Source organism: Sturnira hondurensis, unplaced genomic scaffold, assembly GCF_014824575.4.
Source record: "Sturnira hondurensis isolate 20B ecotype Veracruz unplaced genomic scaffold, ASM1482457v3 Scaffold0006301, whole genome shotgun sequence".
NCBI lineage: Eukaryota > Metazoa > Chordata > Mammalia > Chiroptera > Phyllostomidae > Sturnira > Sturnira hondurensis.
The window spans coordinates 372916-395056 of record NW_028078932.1 but is presented as its reverse complement, the minus strand read 5'-3'; the positions used below and the strand labels follow the sequence as shown (position 1 = coordinate 395056).

Below are 22141 nucleotides of genomic sequence, written 5' to 3'. Positions count from 1 at the left end.
TGAAGATTATATATTTAAGAAAATAAATACAAATTTCAGACTCTGAATTTCTTACTCTAAATCCAGGTCCCTTTCCACTACATCTCTAAAAATTCCCTAATTACTAGTAACCCCATGTTATTTAATCATTTGCACCTCCTCCATAGCTTCCGGAAATTAATTCTAGGCACCAGAGACCAATATGCATCACAGACTTCCTTAAATTAGTAAACCAGTTATCTATGTTCTTTTCAAAAGAGATCCAGTATTCCACACAGGCCACTCAGGAATCCCCAACTTCAGTAAAAGCGAATCTGGAAACCTCTAAATCCTATATATAACTCACAAGCTGTAGCTCATGCATTACACTCAATGTCATTTTGTTTAAAAAATTAGAATATATACCCCAAATATATGAGCATAGAAAAACAGATTAACATATATTACGATAGTTTAAAATGGACTATTTTTTCTTATAAACACATTAATCTTGACTATGACTAGGAAATGTCTCTGCATATTCATGTGAAATCACTGTAATCATATCTTCTAGAGTACTGGTATCTACAATTGCCTGCTTGGTGAAATATATGAGAGAACATGAAGCAAATGATCGCAGTTTGTTTTCTAATAACTTCTGTAAATTACTAGAGAGGGCAAAAATCCAAGAAATGATTGAAGTAGGTTATCATGTGGATTAATACTCCAGGCATTAGTTCACCATTCATTGTACTCAGCGCATTCTGAGCTTAGGATGTAGTTAAAGTAATTCCAACTTACACAAGCTAAGAAAAAATTAATTTCATGACTGAAAGAGTATTTGCAAGTAAGTATTATTACTTAAAGCTTAAAAAGCAAATGAAATCATTGTGCCCTTTAGATACTTATCTAGAAAGCAAACAAAAATAAGTCATTTCTACAGCAAAATTTAAAAACATAAGATAACTGGTTTCCTTTAGGCTAGGAAGCTGTCAACAGTCCTATGTAATAGTTTCTTCAAGAATTTTTGTGCATTCCTCAGATACACTTAGTTCCCAAGGGCTTTGCAAGCAATGAGACAGGCTCTCTGTTCTGAAATAGACCCAAAAGAGTTAGGATATGCATTAGTGGGAAATGTACAAAAGGGAATATTTTCATTAATTTTAAGTAAAAAGATAAAATGGAACTCTTAAATGAGAGACTAATTCATCACTTTAGCAATGGCTCTCACCAACTCCTTCAGATCAATATAAAATACAGTTGCTTTTAAAAACAAATTTAAAGATTTTATTTACCTTATTTTTAGAAAGAGGGGAAGGGAGGGAGAAAGAGAAACATCAGTGCGTGGTTGCCTCTCGTGTGCCTCACACTGGGGACCTGGCCCACAACTCAGGCATGTGCCCTAGACTGGGAATTGAATTTCCTACTACAGACTGAGAACACAATGGAGATGAACAAAATAAAGCCCAAGGAGCTCACAGCCTAGTAGGAAAGACAGATACAAACATAAAATTACAATACAATATACATTAAAATACGCACATGGTTTTACTGGATTATAAAAAGACACTTAGCCCTGGCTGGTGTAGCTCAGTGGATTGAGTGCAGGCCTGCGAACCAGAGTATTGCGGTTCAATTCCCAGTCAGGGCACATGCCTGGGTTGCAGGCCAGTTCCCAGCAGGGGACGCACGAGAGGCAACCACTCATTTATATTTCTCTCCCTCTCTCCTTCCCTTCTCTCTAAAAATAAATAAATAAAATATTTAAAAAATAAAAATAAAAAGACACTTAGACCCTGGCTGGTGTACCTCAGTGGATTGAATGCCAGCCTGTGAACCAAAGGGCTGCCAGTTCAATTCCCAGTCAGGGCACATGCCTGGGTTGTGGGCCAGGTTCCCAGTGGGGGGCATGCAAGAGGCAACCACACACTGTCTCCCTGTTTTTCTCCCTCCTTCACCTCTCTCTAAAAATAAAATGAATAAAACTTTTTAAAAAGACACTTAGGTTTAAGGTGCTTCATGGAGAAGGTTAAAGTATATTTAGGAAAGTTAATATAGGGATTCTAGATGGAACAGATTGCAGAAAAAGGCAATTCAGAAACATTTAAGGGAAGGTTGATTTTTTTCTCCCAAAGATAAAGTATCAATTTAATTCAGCTGGGATTTAGCTCGTAGTTCTCAGAAATATATACATTATCAACTGGATTCTGTGATTGCTAAATCATCTCTCCTCATTTATCAAGTTAAACATTGTCGATATAACCCATTCATTATTTTTAAAAAACTTTTATAAGAGCAAAAGTTCAGCTAATGTTTACAAATCCATAGTTATCAGCAAAGAATATCCAAAAGAGCCTTGAGCTGAAAATAGGTATCTAAAATTCTGAAAAATGCCTAATTTAAAAAAAAAATATTTTTTTTCAGAAAAAAAAACATACCTTACTGCCCATACTTGTGTTAAGGTACAGCATTCCTCGTTCTGAGGCTTTGACTTTATTCACATATAACTGTTAGTGAGCCACAGTTTTGGTTCAACTGTCTAACTAGGATCACAATGGGGGTATCAGAACTTATGTCAGGCTTACAAGTCTTGAATAAAGCTCTGGGTGTTGAGTGAAATATAGTCTCTACTTGTACAGTGCTTTTCTGAGGAAACCAGATTTACTTAGCTCTGCATATCATTCATCAGGTCATTATCAGATCCATTATCTTCTTTAGAAAAGACAAGTTGAGTTAGCTTTCAATCACCAATCTCCAAGCAGAAATTATAATAACAGCCCTCTCATTGTTTCTTTTTTTAAAAATCCATGTTCCCAACCCACAACTGAGGGGAAAAAAAGGGAAAAAGACTATTGACAAAATTGACTAAAGCAAAGAATGATTAGTGTTCCTTTTATTACACTATCAAAAAATGGAGTTTAAGGAAAGTGCAGTGAAATTATAATGGGCACTCAAAATAAGCTTTGTGCATAAAATAAAGTAAGGAAATACAAACCATCTTAATCTCACACATTAATTGTGACCTGAAATAATGCCTTCTAATAGCTATTCTTGATTCATTCTCAGTCTTGCTTCCAACTATGTGGTTTTGAGTTAACTATAAACTGTGCCTTGGCTTGTCTTCCTGATTCAAAAATTATACTTAAAAGTAGTCATATTTGGGGTATGTACAATAGGGTTTCATAAAATTTGTTCATAATTTAGGATGGTCTTGAGACTGGAAGTTACTGCAAATTTCCCTGTAAGAGTTGAAATTTAACCAAAGAGAAAAAAATTTTAAATATTTTACAAAAGAAATGGAAAGTGGGGAGGAAATTATCTAAGAAGAGAAAGATTATCAGAGAAAAGAATGTGATCATTTTCAATACCATAGGATTCTCTTTCCAAAACACAAGAATAAATATCCAAAATTCTTTATGTGGGACACTCTAATTTGGAAATGTGAACGTCATGACTAGCATTATTAGCCTATTTTCCAGAGTTGAAGATCCTGTATAACATTTGTATACCTTTTTTCTTCCTAAAATATATTTCCTTTGGGACTCACCTTTGTTACTAAACATCACACCTAACTAATGGCAAATCACTGTGCATTTTTTTCAAGGGCATCCGAAAGAACCAGAGAGAAAGAGAGGGGGAGAGAGAGGGAGGGAGGAAGAGAAGCTGGGACAGAGGGAGAGACAGGGAGACAGAGACAGAGACAGAGGGCACAAACATAACACCCCACAACATGTTTCCTGAAGAGAAAAATTCATTTTCAAAGGAAAAGCAATAATAATAGATAGGACACTATTCTAAGCCAGTATTAGCATTTCAAAACAAAGCAAAAGCATTTCCTGAAGTTCTCTTGAAACCTAATCTTGGACTCCTATAAATAAACATGAAATCCCAATTTATAGATGAAAAACAGAAAGGCCATTTGCCTTAATAGTTTTTTCCTTTTTATAGACTTTACCAGGGTAACACTCATTAATAGCATTATACAGGTGTCAGGTGCACAGTTCTATTATACATCATATGTACACTACTGTGTGTTCACCACCCATAGTCTAGTCTCGGTCCATCATTTATCCTATACCGCCCTACACTCCTCTCCCCCAACTCCCAGCAATGACCAAACTGTTGTCCTTGTCCATGAGTTTTTCTCTCATTTTTTTGCTCAGTCCCTTCCCACCTTACCCAGCCCCCCAAACCTCTATCCCCACAACTCTCCGCCTGCTCTGTATGTATGAGCCTGTGTCTATTTTGCTGTTAATTCAGTTTGTTCATTAGATTCTACATGAGTGAACTCATATGGCAAAGCTGTGCTATATTTACAAATGGAATACTACTTGGCCATGAAAAAGAAGCAAATTTTACCCTTTGTGACAGCATGGATGAACCTGGAGATAATTATGCTAAGTGAAATAAGCCAGTCAGAAAAAAGACAAGTGCCTTAGTAGTTTTAACAAGTTATTTCGGGCTGCTGATGAAAAAAATATTTTTTCAAAGGAATTCAAAGTACTTGTTATTAATCACATTTTTAAAAAGCTAATAACATTCTTTGGAAGTAGAGGTAAGGTCATTTCTTCTATTTCACAGAGGGGGAAAAAAGCACAGAGATTAACCTGTTATCCTAAGGCCTATAGTCCCCAATCCAGGGACCCCTGGTTGATTAGTACACTAATAACAGGAAAGAGACCAACCAAATTACTATTAAACAACATTAAAATGTCACAGCCTTCAACTCAGCATTCTAAAACAGCTGTGGTTTTTTTAACAGTAAGCAGTACAATTCATAATTTTATAACAAAATATTTTTCTGGAAACTGAATTTTAAAGGCATTCCATTAGGTCTTACATTAGCCATATCATATTATTTTCTGCATTAAATAACACTACTTTGTATCATAAATGAACAGTGCCAAATACTTGGGCTTTTGGGAAACTATTGATTTAAAAATGTTAAGATGCTGACTTTAAGACTAGTTTAAATTCAATAAATCATGAATCTCACAAAATAACCAATATATAAGAATATTCCCTCATGGCATGATTGTAGAGTGTACTGATCTACAAACATGAACCCACCATGCTTCCTTAAAAAGAAAAGGGGCATAAGAGAATAGAAAAAATCAGAAGACTTATTTTAAGATTTCCAAACCAAGGTAGGTTGTAAACTCTTTTAGGAGAAAGACCTTGTTCTCAGTTGAACATTTTATCAGCAGATACATGTTAAATTGATAACTCGTAGATCTCTACATACTGTATAGTGCCTTCCTTCGCTTTCATGGTTTCAAAAATCTGATGTTCCTCTTCACTACTCAAAAAAAGGTAAAAAATATCTTTCATTGGTCACCCAGATTTCTACAATCTCAGTCCCAGAGTCTAGGACAACAAGTAATAGAAAGTGGTACTGCAGCATATTACCAAGGGAGGTTGTATATTTCCTGCTTTGGAGAGTTTACTAAAAGAAAATTGATTACAATCTTTCTGGGACAGTTCATGGGCAGTCCTTATGTAGATGGACTGGATGACCTCCTATGATCCCTTTTAACCAGACACTTTTGATATTTTATTTTCACTATGTTTGATGCTGATAAAAATGAAAAAAGACCAAAAGCTACTTATTTTCTTCAACAGAGAAGGGACTTTCAGTATTATACTCTAAGTTTCTTAATAACAAGTGGCATTAATCTCAATAGATAAATTTTCCCATGTCCTCTCTATCTATAGTTGTTTTAGTGTACAAAAGCACTATTATAAAATTTGAAAGCCATAATGCTATTTCAAGAAGAACAATCTGATAGTAGGGGAAAAATTATATACCAGAACAACAGGATCGAACTAGATTTCCGTGCTTTTTAACTCATTGTTGACAGAGTTCAAATGTTTGAGTTGGGGAGAGTTAGAAATATGTTGGAAGGGGGAAAGAGGAGCTAAAATTATCTTTACTTAGCTTGTAATTTGGTGGAAACATAGGGAGAAATATTGATATTTTCAGCCCTTAGCCTCTTTTCCATATGCTGGACCAAAGGCAAACACTGAATACCTCCCACAAGGGAAGGTCTAGCATGAGATCTTTATCAAATTTCACTGTAGCAGTGGTATGAACTAAATCCAAAGTAAATAAAGCACACTGGTAAGAAGAATCCTGAATCAAACATTAAAATATACTGTTTGGAACCCCAAAATCCTTGGGAAACATAGAAAGAGCTAAGGAGAGCAGGAAGGGAGAGACAAACATAAGATGGCTGGAATGTTAGAAACAAAGGAGTTAGTAAATACACCTGAGATTTTTGTAAGGCATAACTGTTTACACAAAAAATCAAGGCCAGGATGATCCTATGGCGAAGGAATTATAAAGTCTAAAAGGCATTTTTCAGACAATGAAAAAGGGCATTAGCATGCTTTGTTCCAGAATCCTAAGATAACAGGTAGAAATAGGTAATGGAACCACAGATCTTTAACTTGGCATCATCACTGATACATTTTGCTTTAATCAGAACTGTATACTAATCATGATCATGCCAAGTGTCCAAACATAAGAGGAAAGGGCAAACCATGTTTACAATCTACTTCCCACATCTTTCACTAGTAAAATGGCAGGAAAGCTGAGTAAGTTTAATTGAACTCACAAACTATTGCTGTTTCCACAATAGCTATTCTAGGAGGAGTTCATTGTCAGGATGACTGGAATAGGAAGACAAAATACTTTGGAAAATTTGTTGGGAGGCAGGAGATTGATTCCTGTGAGACAGTGTACCAACTTGCATGCAAGTAGTCCTAAAGTACTCTGCCTTTCAGCCCATCCCATACGCCTCCTTTTTTCTAGACATTATAGCTTAGTCCCCTAAACTGACATCACCATACTTCTTTACACATTCCAGATCAGAGAAAAGGCTGAGAAATCTTTAATCCTGGCCCTTTTATGCTGTCAAGCACCTCAGTCCAGAATCCAGCTCAGTGTATGGCAAAAAATATTTTCTGAATGAACAAATTTGGGGTAAAAGGAAGAGAATCCCCAGCACAGTTTATAATGCAGAATTTATGGGGCCTGTATAGAAAATTTATTCAAATTATCCATCCCCCATATAAGGCTATGCTCTTGAGCATCTCTGCCAAGTGTTCATATGGTATGTGTATGTACATACACTATTATGATTGTTCAATTAGAAATCTGCACACTGTGATCTAGAATTTAGCAGTTTAATTTATATGGAATCCTAAATTTCTAACTTCTTTCCATTTATCTTTCATTGTTTTTCTTTCCTAAACTACATTCACCAGATTCCAAGTCATTCCAGAAATCTTAAGTAGGCTATCTGCCTATTGACCTGGCAATCCTGTAACTCCTTCTAGCCTTTTGGAAACTGGTTTAGGATTAGGGGAGGGGAATAAATGTAAAAAAAGAAATGTAAAACAAACCCAGATTGGTTATACTTCCTAATGACTAAAATAATCCATCTCACAGCAAGAAATTAGGACAATATTTTGTAAAGAATCAAAGTGATCTTTATTGAAGTTTGGTGAGTAGGTTAATGGAAGTTGTCCAACTGTTCTTCATAATTTCTGTAAGAACTTCAACTTTCCTCCTAATTCTCTTGCAAGGTTAATTTAAATTGAAAAATAAAGACCTGTTTCCACGTTGTCAACTCAGACTTTATGTGATTTTATCTCTAACTGAAATGAGCAAAGGCTCTTATACTTTAAAGACAATGCTGTCTAAAGTAATTTGTATTGGTCTTGATAATATATTCATTGGCCCTTTTCAGATATAAATCATAAAGATGGACATTGGGTTTCATTGTTTTGTAATCACAAATATTCATCTTCTCTCTATGTCATAATTATGAAATATTAGTTTTAAATATTTTAGCCACTAGTCATTGGGTTAGTTTAAAGTTGATTCTACAGTGAAATAAAAAAAGTGAACAATGTTCTAATAAACGTAAGCTGGGAAAACTGATGAATGGCATTTTTCCAGGCAAAATTCTAGTTCACTTAGTGTTGTTCTTTTTTAGAAGCTGTAAAATAATTTCATTTTCTTTTCAACTATCTTACTTCTTTTCTTTCACCAAGCTATTCAAACATTAGTCAATATACTCACTTCTCTCTCATTACACAGTGAATTCCTTAACTTTTTCCAGTCAGGCTGATGTCCTTATTATTTCACTGAAACCCTGATTTGTAAATTCACTAATGATTTCCTTATTTTGAATTCAATAATTTTTCAAGTCATCTTTTATGATTTCTGTATAGCACCAGCAACAATGTTCACCCTCCTTTAAAACACTTCCCTACCCATTTCCATTGAAGAATGCTACTCTGATGTCTCAATGAATCCTCTTGCTTCCTTACCCACCTGCTATCCTAAATGTGAACATTCACCAGGCTCCTGTCCTTATTCTCAGCCCTCTTTCCATCACACTGTATAATTCTTCCCTCTAAGTGAGCTCATTCTTTTATATGGTTTCAACCACCTCTTTGTGAATGACTCACAAATTCACTCTCAGGCCGCCATTTTTCCCAAGTTCTAGTCACACATCTTTATTTGGATGACTTGTTTCAACTCGAATTTAAACATGTCATGCATTTATGCATCACAAGCATTTATTTAGAAGCTTACCATGTATAAACATATTCTGGGCAGTAGGAAGCTCATGGTCTGGTGCAGAAGGTAAATAAGTTGTTGATATCTCTGTTGAATTTTCAAATAGTACTATTCTAAAGTAGATCTCTACAAAATATCTTGAATTTTGACAGACCCATCAATATAAGGGGAGAGAAGCTAGGATGTTCACTGTAAAAACATTGACTTAGCCTCAAAATCTGTTTTTATGTACATGAATTAAAACAATTACTGTGATAAAAACAATCTCTATAGCTTGAAAAAATGTTTAGAAGAAAAATTTTAATGTTATTATATATAACATGTCTTTGTCTTTTTATCATATTTTACACAGAATACTTATTAATCATTAATCATATGAAATGAAAGTTGCTATACATCTTTACTAAAACAAAAGACACATAAATTTATGTGCACCATCTCAACCTCAGGAAATCGTAAAAGGACATCAAATGGTGGTCCTTTTTGCAAGTGGGGGTATACAATGAGGCCATAACTATCTCGCTCACTAGGAGATGATGTAAGTACCTTTCTTTTTAATTGTTGGAGTAAAGCATGTGTTGACAACTCAAGTATTCAAAGTTTGCTTTTTTTCTTCCCCCAGAATCTCTTAACATGAGCTATTGCACGATACCATATCTAATTTTGTACTATTGTCACCTTTGTTTTAAATGCTTTTATGCACTGTTCCTGTAGTTTATACATTAACCTAAAAGTACAATTCTTTTTTAAAAAATATATTTTATTAATTATGCCATTACAGTTGTCCCATTCCCCCCTTCATTCCCCTCCACCCTGCACACCCCTTCCCCACCATTCCCCTCTTGATTTGAGTCCCAGTTTCCTTTCCATCACTATTGGTTTCCTGTGCATTTCCCTTCATTTCAATCAGTCCATGTGTCACAAGTTCTTTAGATTATGTATTTCCCATAGTATTCCTGCCCTCCCCTGTCTATTTTCTACCTACCATCTATGCTACTTATTCTCTGTACCTTCTCCCCCCTTCTCCTCCTCCCATTTCCCTGTTGCTAACCCTTCATGTGATCTCCATTTCTATGGTTCCACTCCTGATTTAGCTGTCTGCTTAGTTTGCTTTTGTTTTAGGTGTGGTTGTTAATAACTGTCAGTTTGCTGTCCTTTCACTGTTCATCTTTTTTATCTTCTTTTTCTTAGATAAGTCCCTTTAACATTTCATATTATAAGGGCTTGGTGATGATGAACTCCTTGAAGTTGACCTTGTGTGAGAAGCACTTTATCTTCCCTTCCATTCTAAATGAAAGCTTTGCTGGATAGAGCAATCTTGGCTGTAGGTCTTTGGATTTCATGACTTGAAATACTTCTTTCCAGCCCCTTCTTGCCTGTAAAGTCTCTTTTGAGAAATCAGCTGACAGTCTGATGGGTACTCCTTTGTAGGTGACTGTCCCCTTATCCCTTAATGCTTCTAGGATTCTCTCCTTCATTTTGGTCTTGGCTAATGTAATTATGATGTGCCTTGGTGTGTTCCTTCTTGGGTCCAACTTCTTTGGCACTCTCTGAGCTTCCTGGATTTCTTGGAAGTCTATTTCCTTTGCCAGACTGGGGAAGTTCTCCTTTATTATTTGTTCAAATATGTTTTCCACTCGTGGCTGTTTCTTTCCCCCTTCTGGTACCCCTATAATTCGGATGTTGGAACGTTTAAAGATGTCCTGGAGGTTCCTAATCCTCTCCTCATTTTTTTGAATTGTTGTAACTTTACTTTTTCCTGTTTGGTCATTTCTTTCTTCCTTCTGGTCCACCCCCTTCATTTGAGTCCCAGTTTCCTTTCCATCACTATTGGTTTCCTGTGCATTTCCCTTCATTTCAATCAGTTTAGCCTTCATATGTTCCTCCAATTTGTGGCTAAAATCAACCAGTTCTGTGAGCATCCTGATCACCAGTGTTTTGAACTGTGCATCTGAAAGGCTGGCTATTTCTTGGTCACTTAGAATTATAGACTCTGGAGCTGTGACCTGTTCTTGAATCATAATGTTTGGTCTGTTCAAACTAGTCTGGTTGAGTGGATGGTTGTTGTCAGACTTCCGTACAGTTCAATTTTCACTGTTTTGGTTTGTTTCTCAAACTTAGCTGTCTTTAAATTTAGTTGTGGGAGGGGGCACAGTGTTTCTACCTATGCCTCCATCTTGGCCGGAAGCCTAAAAATACAATTCTAATATGTCTCTGCCAACCACATTGTGCAGTGAAAAAAAAATCTACATCTGTAAATGAGTGATTTCCAAAAAGCAATTAGATATTGATTTGCAGTAAATCCATTTGGGCATCTTAGACATACCTTATTTAGATAAGATTGTGTTAGATGTATTGGGTTTTAAAACATCACATGGTACAGTACTTTTCATGAAATGTAAACATAGTTACTGACATTTGAAGGCACACACAATGCACTGTGGCTCGCAGGACTTCTCCCAAGCAGTCCCTGACAGTTGGTCAGTGTAAGGATCCCCTGCAATGTGTAAGTCCACTTTTCAGTCAACCTTTTAGTAGAGTCAGACTCAATTCCAAGTGACAAATATATACTTCTCTTTTCAGATTCTGTAATTTTCAGTAATTAATTTCCAATAACAACACTTGTATAAGCTGTCTTCCATGCTACTCTTCATTTTATGTCTTTTATATTCCTCTTGTGAGGGTAATGAGCAGCAAAGAAAGGTTTAGTGACCTACTCAAATCACAGAGACAAGAGCCAATAATGCATACATCACTCCAATGCTACATTCTCTAGCTAAAAGCTTAAAATCCCTTCCAAAAATAATTTGTCTATCTATTTAGTTAGACTGCCTTACACAAAAATTTTTATATTTGAATAAAGGTACATGTTATGCATTCTAACTAAAAGTATATACTAAGCTATATGGCTGATTTTCTGCTCTGAAGAGCTCTAAGTTCTCTATATGATGTAACAGGGCACTAGAATTATTCTTGGTACTACTAGAGACCAATTAATAAGGAAATATTGTTTTCTGCTTTTCTTTTTTTTGGAGGATTTATTTATTTATTTTTTAAAAATATATTTTATTAGCCCTGGCTGGTGTAGCTCAGTGGATTGAGCGCGGGCCTGCGAACCAGACGATCGCGGTTCGATTCCCAGTCAGGGCACATGCCTGGGTTGTAGTCCAGTTCCCTGCAGGCCAACTCCAATCAGGGGATGCACAAAAGGCAACCATACATTGATGTTTCTCTCCTCTCTCCTTCCCCTCTAAAGATAAATAAATAAATAAATAAATAAATAATATATATATATTTTATTGATTATACCATTACAGTTGTTCTATTCCCCCCCTTCATTCCCCTCCACCCACACACTCCCTCCCCCACCATTCTCCCCCCTTAGTTTATAACCACGTGTCTCAATTTCTTTAGATTCTTTATTTCCCCCACTATTCTCGCCCTCCCCCCTATCTATTTTCTACCTACCATCTATGCTATTTTCTGTGCCTTCTCCCCCTCCCACCCCCCTGTTTCTAACCCTCCATGTGTTCTTCATTTCTATGGTTCCACTCCTGATCTAGCTGTCCTCTTGGTTTGCTTTTGTTTTAGGTGTGGTTGTTAATAACTGTGTGTTTGCTGTCCTTTCATTGTTAATATTTTTCATCTTCTTTTTCTTATATAAGTCCCTTTAGCATTTCATATAATAAGGGCTTGGTGATGATGAACTCCTTGAACTTGACCTTATCTGAGAAGCACTTTATCTGTCCTTCCATTCTAAATGAAAGTTTTGCTGGATAAAGCAATCTTGGCTGTAGGTCTTTGGATTTCATGACTTGGAATACTTCTTTCCAGCCCCTTCTTGCCTGTAAGGTCTCTTTTGAGAAATCCGCTGACAGTCTGATGGGTACTCCTTTGTAGGTGACTGTCCCCTTATCCCTTGCTGCTTCTAGGATTCTCTCCTTCATTTTGGTCTTGGCTAATGTAATTATGATGTGCCTTGGTGTGTTCCTTCTTGGGTCCAACTTCTTTGGCACTCTCTGAGCTTCCTGGATTTCCTGGAAGTCTATTTCCTTTGCCAGACTGGGGAAGTTCTCCTTTATTATTTGTTCAAATACGTTTTCCACTCGTGGCTGTTTCTTTCCCCCTTCTGGTACCCCTATAATCCGGATGTTGGAACGTTTAAAGATGTCCTGGAGGTTCCTAAGCCTCTCCTCATTTTTTTGAATTCTCATTTCTTCATTCCTTTCTGGTGGGATGTTTTGTTCTTCCTTCTGGTCCATTCCATTGATTTGAGTCCCAGTTTCCTTTCCATCACTATTGGTTTCCTGTGCATCTCCCTTCATTTCAATTAGTTTAGCCTTCATATGTTCCTCTAATTTGTGACTATGTTCCTCTAATTTGTGACTATAAGCTACCAGTTCTGTGAGCATCCTGATAAATAGTGTCTTGAATTGTGCTTCTGAGAGGCTGGCAATTTCTCGGTCGCTTAGAGTTATTGGCTCTGGGACTTTGAGTTCTTCTTGCACCATCTTTTGGGCTGTCCGTGCCTGTTCCGTAGCAGGATCAGAGCCCTAAAGTGTTCACTAGAACAGGGCAACTAAGTCGCTGGGTTGTGACGTTGTATGTGGGGGCCGGGTCAAAGAGGGACACTGGCTTCCCGTCTGCCACCTGCCGCCATGGCCCCGGCGCCGCAGCCACCACCCTCACCAGACCCACGCGTTTCGTTCCACTGCACGTGAGTGTGCCACTGCCGTCAGCCCTCCACCACTGGGTTCGCCCCCTGGGGCCTGTTCGCTGCCTGTGCGCCTAGGTCGGGGGACCTGTCCTGCCGGATCCTGCTCTGCTGCTGGCTCCGCCTCCCTTACTGTCCCCGTTGAACGGTTTGTAGTTGTCGGACTTCCGTATAATTCCGTTTTCTGGTCTTTGGGTGTGTCCTAGTTCTCCAAACCTTTGTTGTGTTCAAACTTGGTTGTGGGAGAAGGCACAGTGTTTCCACCTAGGCCTCCATCTTGGCGGAAGTCCCTTGAGGATTATGTTTTCTGCTTTTCCAAGTTCATCAGAAAACCCATTTTTCAATGACTTTTAAATTAGTTTCAGGGCCACATTCAAGTGAGTGACTAATAAATATCCATCAGTTCTCAGAAATAGCATAGGATTTAGAATCATGGGCTCTAGAATCAGATGGACCATGGGTCCTTTGCCAGCTTTCTGATATTGTTAGCTCTTTGAGCCTGTTTCCTCTTCTTAAACATGGGCATAATAAGATTACTGAATTCATTGAGTTGCCACGAGAGTTAAATAATACAATACATATGAATTTCTTACCACTATCCCTGGTGGATTTTAACTGCTCAATAAATGAGAGCTCTTATTATTAACAACTAAAGATGACAAATTAATTGCATGAGAAATTAATTAAAGTAAGATGATGTATACTATTTTTTGCATATTAAGTAATTACCTATGCTCATCTTCCTTCTAAATTAACTTTGAAATATCACACTGGATACAGTGTTTTCTGGCATACTGTTACTATTAAATATATATCCACTGTTTTAATTTTAACATTGAAAAATATGCTGTACTTTGATGAAACAATTGCCTGAGTGATACTGATGAAGCCAATAAAGATGAATATTCTCTGGTGTTTAAAAAGTGAAGTTCTGTTTGTCTTAACTTACTCAAGAGATACTTATAATTTTTGAAAAAATTTTTTAAATTATTTTATTTATTTTTAGAGAGGAAGGGAAGGAGAGAGGGAGAGAAATATCAATGTATAGCTGCCTCCTGTGAGTCCCCTGCTGGGAACTGGCCTGCAACCCAGGCATGTGCCCTGACTGGAAATCAAACCATGATCGTGTGGTTCACAGGCCCGCACTCAATCCACTGAGCTACACCAGCCAGGGCGAGATACTTATAATTTTAAGTAAATCACCTAAGCAAAAATGTTTGCCCCCACTCCAACTCTTTGATAGGGTATCATTTTAAGAAATATCTAAGCCAAAGGGACAGAATTCAAAGACTATAGTACTGCATTGCTGATAAATTTAGAAGATGTACAGAACAAAAAAAAAGCTACCTTTTTGTTGGTTTATCCACAGAAGGATACTCTTCAGGGAAAGAATCAAAGACATAAAAATTCCACATCTGGCACAAATGTTATTTAAAAATGTGCCCTTGGTTAAGCAATTTTATAAAAATAACTAAACTGTACATGAAAATGGTGCTACTCACCTCCCTACCTCCCCTACTCACACCTAACTCTCATGCAGATTATGGATGCAGACACATTTGCTTGGTTAGGCATCACCCAATCGTTTTCTTTCTTTTCAGAAATCATGCCATCTTAAATGGCAATTATAGATTCCTAATCACATGGCAAAATTTTAATGTGTTAGTGACCTAATCTCTGTTCAATGCTTATACACTGAGGGGATGTGTAAATAACAGTGTTTAGAAGTGGGTTCTGGAATGAAATAACTTGGGTTCTAATCCCAGTCCTGCCATTTGTACCTCTTTGATCTTGAGCAACGTACCTAATGTTTCAGGGTCTTAGAGATACCCCCTCCCATTACATGACATGTATTTAATAATAGCACTTACCTCACAGGGTTATTATAAGTATACAAATAATTGAGATAATGTATGTAAAAGCACAGGGCACAATGCCTGACATATATAATGTATAAATAAATATTAGTTTTGACTATTACTAGAGTAAAATCTTTATTATCATGTTAATGAAAGGGTACTAAAACAAAAAAGGTAGCAACACTGACACTAAATAATTTTAAATATACAACCTTTAAAATAGTTATGATATTTTTAAACTTATATTTAATTTTTGCCTGATGTCTGGCAATCTACAACACTTCAAACCAACTAATAAAGCCAAGATGTGAGAGACTGGGCTAGAAAATAATTCCTTTGCTTAGAATTATTCCCTGCTGCACAAATGAAAAAAGTAAGCTTTGCCTCTCATATTACTAAAAACCACCACCATAAATGAGTTGCCCTTTCTATCTAAATGTACAGTTTTGAAATCTTGGTGTGGATTGCAGGAAGTATTTAAGTAGCAGCTTTAAACGGCCTCCTGGTGGACTGCTAAATAGAACTGAAACAAAACAGATGGTCAGATAGCAACCAACAGATTCTCAATCTGTTTAATTTTATCAGCAAGAAATGAAATATGTCATTCACCTTGATAATTCAATTAAATCAGAAAGTAGTCCTGTCAAAGATATATGCTTGATTATACAATATATCTTTTATAAAAGAGTTTAGATATTAACTAGAGGATTAGAATATTTGACCTGATTGTGGGTAGGGCTTCAATTTATTTTTTTCCAAGCCAATCCAGCCAATCCAGAGCGAGGACTAACCTTAAGGTTTATTGATCAAAACACTTCCTTAATAAAGTAACTAGTATTGGATCTTGAGATGAATCCATCCCTCCTAACAGACTATAAATCTTATTAAATTCCACAATACATGCTTCCCTACAACCATTTGACTTGTAAGTACCTTTTTAAATAACCAAGAATCTTAATCATTGGTAACTGTTTCCCAAGTCTCTTTAAGTTGGGCCAAATTATTCCAAAGGCTTCACCATTCCTGTGAAACTTAGGAAATCAGTCATCAAGTAGAGGGCACCAAGCTGAAGGCACTGGTCTTGAGTTCCTGCATTTGCCATATAAAAGATGCCCATGTTTCACTGTTCAGGACATACAAAATGTATACCCAAACAGGCATCTGAAGAACAGCTTTTGATTTCATTCTTCTAAGTAGTTTATGAATAGCTTTGAACAGCATTCAATCACACCTTGGAAGCTATGATGAAGACCACTGCATTAATCAAATCAATGTTCAATTTATAAATACAGAGACAGAGCAGCAAAAATACTTTGTCACCCAAGATGCAATTAATTGAGAATTATGTGTATGAAGAACTGTGTAGCTTGTTGTTCTATATCCATGTTCTCTGAATGAAGAAAATACTGTGATTAGTGACTCATGCATTGGCTGTCACGAGTGTTCATTTTACTTGTTTTATAGCATGTGCACTGAATATTGCCATAGAGGAAAAGTATGTATATTTCATTTGCTATATGGACAATCCAAGTAGTGTATGCTTTAGCAGTCATAAAAAGGATCATTTTAAAAAAGTTATTCCATAAATGAAACCCTCAGAAACCATCTATCATCTACCACAACCTACACCAAGCACACTTAAAATGTCTATACCAAGCACACCTAGAATGCATAGAGGCCACAAAAGGGAGATCACTATGGCTCTATGGCAAAATAGTATGGAAAGAAAACTTCCAATTTAAAACCAAGCTGTATCACTGTAGTAATTCTGACCAAACCCAATGTTGATTTTTGTTAAAAGTTATTGAAATTTATTAAGCTATATAACCTCTGTACTTCCTATTCTTTTTCCATTAAATGTAAATTTACAGGGTATTACGATCTCAACAAATGCATGCTGTATATTACTGTTATAGTGGATCAAGACATGCATAAACAGTTCTGAACAAGCAGAAATCACTTCCTACACACAGTTTCAGAGGTGCATTCCTGTTAAATGTTTTCCATAAAAAGAAACAGTACAAAGACCTGATTTTTCATACTTTGACCTATAAAACATTAGTTCCAAATGTGCATCTCTTTGTGATCTCACTGGCCTTGAATGAATACCCATTCACCCCACATACTGACATTCACCTTTATATATATTATCCCTCCTTCACACTAACTCCTTTTTTGAACAATATCCAGGCAATTGTTCCACTCACATGACTTACTCCTTTCCATACCTCTCACCTCATATCAACATTTATCTCCAATTCCTCCTAGCTGTCAAGCATTACTGGGAAGATAGATTTCTTGGTGTTTAAACACATGTTATTTGGATTCAGCTTGTATCAGATTCCAGCTCTGTGGCTTACTACTTGTGTGACCTTGAGAAAGCAGTTTACATCTCTGAATCTGTATTTCCTTATCTTAAAAATGGAGATAATCACAGTGTCTAATTCATAGGACTACAAATTGTCAAGAAGAATGAGATAGTATCTGACAAACTTAAGTGTCTCTATTATCATTATTATGGCTACTGTCAAAATATTCTGTTGCAAAAATGAACATACTTGCTTTCATTTCTAAACTTTTCAGAAGCAACTGCTACTTCTCCATATGGAGGCAGAGTTGAATACAAGTTTGAGAACTTTTTTAAAAAAAAAAGTCAGGCTATCAGGGAAAGGGCATCTTGAGATAAGGAAAGAATAAGTTGATATTGTCTTGCAATTCTAATAGATCCTACCCTCCCTGATAAAACCTCTAATATTGGTTATTCTTATGACAAGTAATAGGAAGAGTCAGAAAACAGTCAGAGCTTGCCAATATGAAGCCAAAAACTGCCTTTTAAAAATGTTTTTTAGAGAGCTACACTTAATCACTTAATAGGAGAATCTCAGTTTGTGCAATTGTTAAGTTCCCATTATGTTTGCTGCCAAATTTCTAAACCCTGTTTTAAAAACACGTCATCAGTATTGAAGGAAAACCCTTAGTATTGGGAACAGAAGTGTTCCTACTTATGGTATAAGTGGTCTCTTCCTGAAGTACACTCATTTTATACTATTTTAGTATTTTGTAAAAGTGCTGTTTATAAAAGTGCTGATTATAATAAAACAAGGATTTATGTCAGAAACATGCAAGAACTTTGCTAATAGGTTTGTCAGAAGTATTACTGCAACAACTGCGACAGACAAATTTCTAGTCACCTGTAAGAAAATAAAGTTGAAACAAAACACCGGTAACATAAATATTTCTTATCTGCATAATCTTCAACAATGGAGTCTAAAAAATGAACATGATAGGAGAGGGCAATCATTTGTAAGGCTCTTAGAAACTTAAGTCAAGAAACTGAGAGGTGCAGTTGTTCTCACAAGAGTAGAAATTTGAAATGAGTTTCTTCTTCAATATGCTTTCAGAGGAGGAATAGGAGAGTGAGAAAGCAAAGAATAAACAGCAATATGGAAACTGCCTATCACCGGAAGTGAAACTAATTTCCTGATCTGTTCAATCTGAACAAGGTGAAAAAGGGTTTAACTAACAGTGTTAAGCTGGTCTTTAAAATTTTATAATCATTGTATTGGGCTTGAGACTCTGAACAACTCAAATATGACTCTGAAACATTGGAATTAATACATATGGAAAATAATAAGGCAAGAAGCTCAAAAACTGATGTTCAAAGGTCATTTTTAAAGTTTTCTCTTTTTTTCAACCTAAACTTGCTAAAAAAGTATAAAGGTAAGTATTCTATTTCAAAGTTGTATGAACAACTCACACATGGTGGCTAGAGAAGCCAAAGTTCAAGGTTCAATCAAGGTTCTTGGGTTTTCATACAACACTCAATTCTACTGCAAATCCTCTTAGCGGGTAATTAAACAAAGCAAAATCAAAAACACAGGAAAGGTGCTGCTCTAAAGCCCAGAAGAGGGAGGGGGATTCCTACATCCTACATCTGATCTCATACATGTGCTCTTGCCATTGCTGACTTTTCTCCTGAGTTGTGGAAAACAGAGACACTTTCATCATGGATATACACTCAGCTTTCACCCACGTTTACCCTTTTGTTAGTCATAGCTGCTGAAAAAAGGAACCTATGCACCCTAGTGTTTACAGCAGCACAATTTACAATAGCCAAGTGCTAGAAGCAACCTAAGTGCCCATCAGTAAATAAGTGGATCAAAAACTAGGGTACATTTACAGAATGGAATACTACACAGCAGAGAGAAAGAAGGAGCTCCTACCCTTTGCGACAGCATGGATAAAACTGGAGAGCATTAGGCTAAGTGAAATAAGCCAGGCAGTAAAAGAGAAATACCATGTGATCTCACCTTTAACTAGAACATAATCAACAAAACAAACCAGAGAGCAAAATACAACCAGAGACACAGAAAAAACAGCAAACTGACAGTAACAAGGGGGGGGGGGGAGACATAATGAGGGGAAAAGGGGGAAGGGCCATCAAGGAACATGTATAAAGGACACATGGACAAAGCCAAAGTGGGGGTAGGATCAAGGGTGGGAGGTGGGGATAGCTGGGGTGGGGGGCAATGGTGGAAGGCAGATGGAGACAAGTGTACTTGAACAACAATTTAAAAAGTTAAAATTATGTTATAAATTAGGAGCATGTGAATTTGGGGGTATGTGCCATAATTTGAAGAAGTAGCAACTTCAGTCTGCTACTACCCAGGAAGCCACTCCTTAGCTTCCTTTTCATTCATTTTTCTCAATGTATTTGAAGCAATTAGGAACTGTTAGAAGTAAAAACTTTTGAGAGAAAAGTAGAGGTCAAAATAAGGTACAATATGGGAGGGGAACGACCCTTTATCGTTATTTTTTTTAAATACCAATAGCTTTGTACTATTGTTCCCATCTCCCTGCCCCCCACTATTGTGTCTAGCTCTGACAGACTTTTTAGGCGGAAGTTAAACACTCTCTCCTACATACAAGTAAAATAACAATTTTATTACAGGAGTATTACTTTCTGAAAGTAATCACAATACCTCAGTAGGCCTCCATTCAGTTGTTATCAGAGCATATTTTACATGGTTTACAGATATGCACTTCTGCCCCTCACCTCAGTAACCAGAGCACATATGTCAAATGACCCACTCTTAAACATCACTAGTGTGTGATTTTACCTTACTTCTTTGCCTAACTTTAAAGACTCTACACCATCATGTCTCATCTACCAAAACTCCGTAGGTTTCTTTTTCCTTCAAAGAAGAAACTTGGCCCCAACGTCACAAGACAAGGAAAGCTAAACTCCATGGAAAAATGAAATCAATACAACAAAGGGAAGAAAGACAAGAAGGGGGTGGGGTCGGAGTGTCTTCCGAAAGAGAAGCTACCATACGAACTTCTGCAATTTAACGGTTCTGGGGCAGCAAAAGCCTGGTGTGTTATAAAGCAACAAAGATGGGCTCCCCGCCCTCCTTACCGCGGTAGAGCCAGAGGAAGATGCAATATACACACGGATCACCATCCTGGGAACAGCGGCTGCGGTAGTTTGGGTCCTGCAAATGGCTGGAGAGCAGGGGCAGCAAAGGCTGTAATTGAGCTAACAGCCGAACAGAGGTTGGAAGAGAAGGGTGGGGGAATGTGGAAGGGGAACTCGCCAGAGCCCCGCCTCCTCCCTTGGCTGCTTTCACTGGGCTGGGAGCTCTGCAGTCCCAGCCCCAAATCCCGGAAGGCACAGGCTTGTTTGCATCATTTCTAATTTTTTCTAAAGGAATCTCGAATAGCACCGCGAGATCTGTTGACATTTTTTTCACTATTCCCTCCAAGAGAACAGAGATAGAAGAAAGAAACAGAAAAGAGAGGGTTTGATTCAATTAGATTAGAATGAAAGAGCTTTCCCCACCGAGACTAAAACTTCTGCGTGTACTTCCGGCTCAGAAATGTATGCAAATGAGGAGACAGATATTACTTGAATTCACGCACTATTAAGAAATCCCTTGCTGTTAAAACCTTGTGCATTTGAAGAATCCTGTTTATTAGGATTGGGCACTGAAGGGCTGAGCAATGCCACAGAAGGTTATTAAAAGTTTCAGGTTTCCCTAAACCAGAAATGGCAGGATTTGATTTCTTTGGAGCTTTGCTTTTTGTTAAGATTAGGAATCATGCTTCTGTGTGAATATGCAGGAAGACTGACTCGCAAATTCAAGAATGGAGGAAGAAGTTGAAAACCAGGGGAAAAAAGAAAGAAAAGAAAATGCAGTGTAAGAAAAGAAATAATTTTTAATTTTGTATTGCATTGTTTCCTTATTAATTGATCGAGGAAATGGAGTTTGAATCCTATGTTGCAGGAGACGTTGAAATGGTAAGCAGAAAGAGAGAAAATAGTCATTTGTCCACAGAGGGACCATATATGTCAGACTGTGGTTTCAAATTTCCAAATTATGTTAAATAAACAGAATTAAGGAACTCACAGATTGAGTGGATAGAGGGAGTCAGTCACCTGTCTAACTTCTTCACTTTTCCTTTGCACTGGGTTTCCCTCTATATTCCCATGGTTTTATCACCTTTTTCTATGTTCAATAATTGTAGCTTCCTAACTATTTCCTGTTAACAGGTTCTCCCTTCTCCATAGACCAACGAGCAGTTGATATTATTATATCAGTTTTACAGAAGAAACTGAGACTCAGGGAATAAGTAACTTTCCCCAAAGTCATATAGAAAGTAAATTTCAGAGCCAGGACTAGACCTCAAATCCAACTAGCTCCAAAGGTGCCCCTCTTGACCATAATTGTCACACAATGCCTGGAACAGGGAAAGTACTCAATAATTGTTAACATTTTCCCTAAAACATCACTTTCATTTGTCACTAAAGACAATACAGCCTGAAATACTTAAAATACTATTCCAGTGACTACCAAATCAAGCCTAAATTATGTTTCTAAGGAGCTCTCACCATAATCTGACCCCACACTATTTATATAGTCTTCACTGTTCCCCTAAACTAACTTCCCTGCATAATTATTGTCTACTCCCCACTGTAATCCTAGTACTTATTCATTTTCATGCCTTTGCTCTTCC

At 37.0% G+C, this 22141-nt stretch overlaps 1 protein-coding gene across 1 annotated transcript in view; it reads right to left on the bottom strand.

The window, feature by feature from the left end:
- Window positions 1–20769, bottom strand: part of SH3BGRL (SH3 domain binding glutamate rich protein like) — a 61793-nt gene extending 41024 nt beyond the window's left edge. Inside the window, exon 1 of the mRNA XM_037047771.1 lies at window positions 20544–20769. Coding sequence (XP_036903666.1) covers window positions 20544–20588 — 45 coding nt within the window. The 5' untranslated portion in view covers window positions 20589–20769. The remainder of the gene's footprint in view (window positions 1–20543) is intronic.
- Between the last annotated feature and the right edge of the window lie 1372 nt (window positions 20770–22141).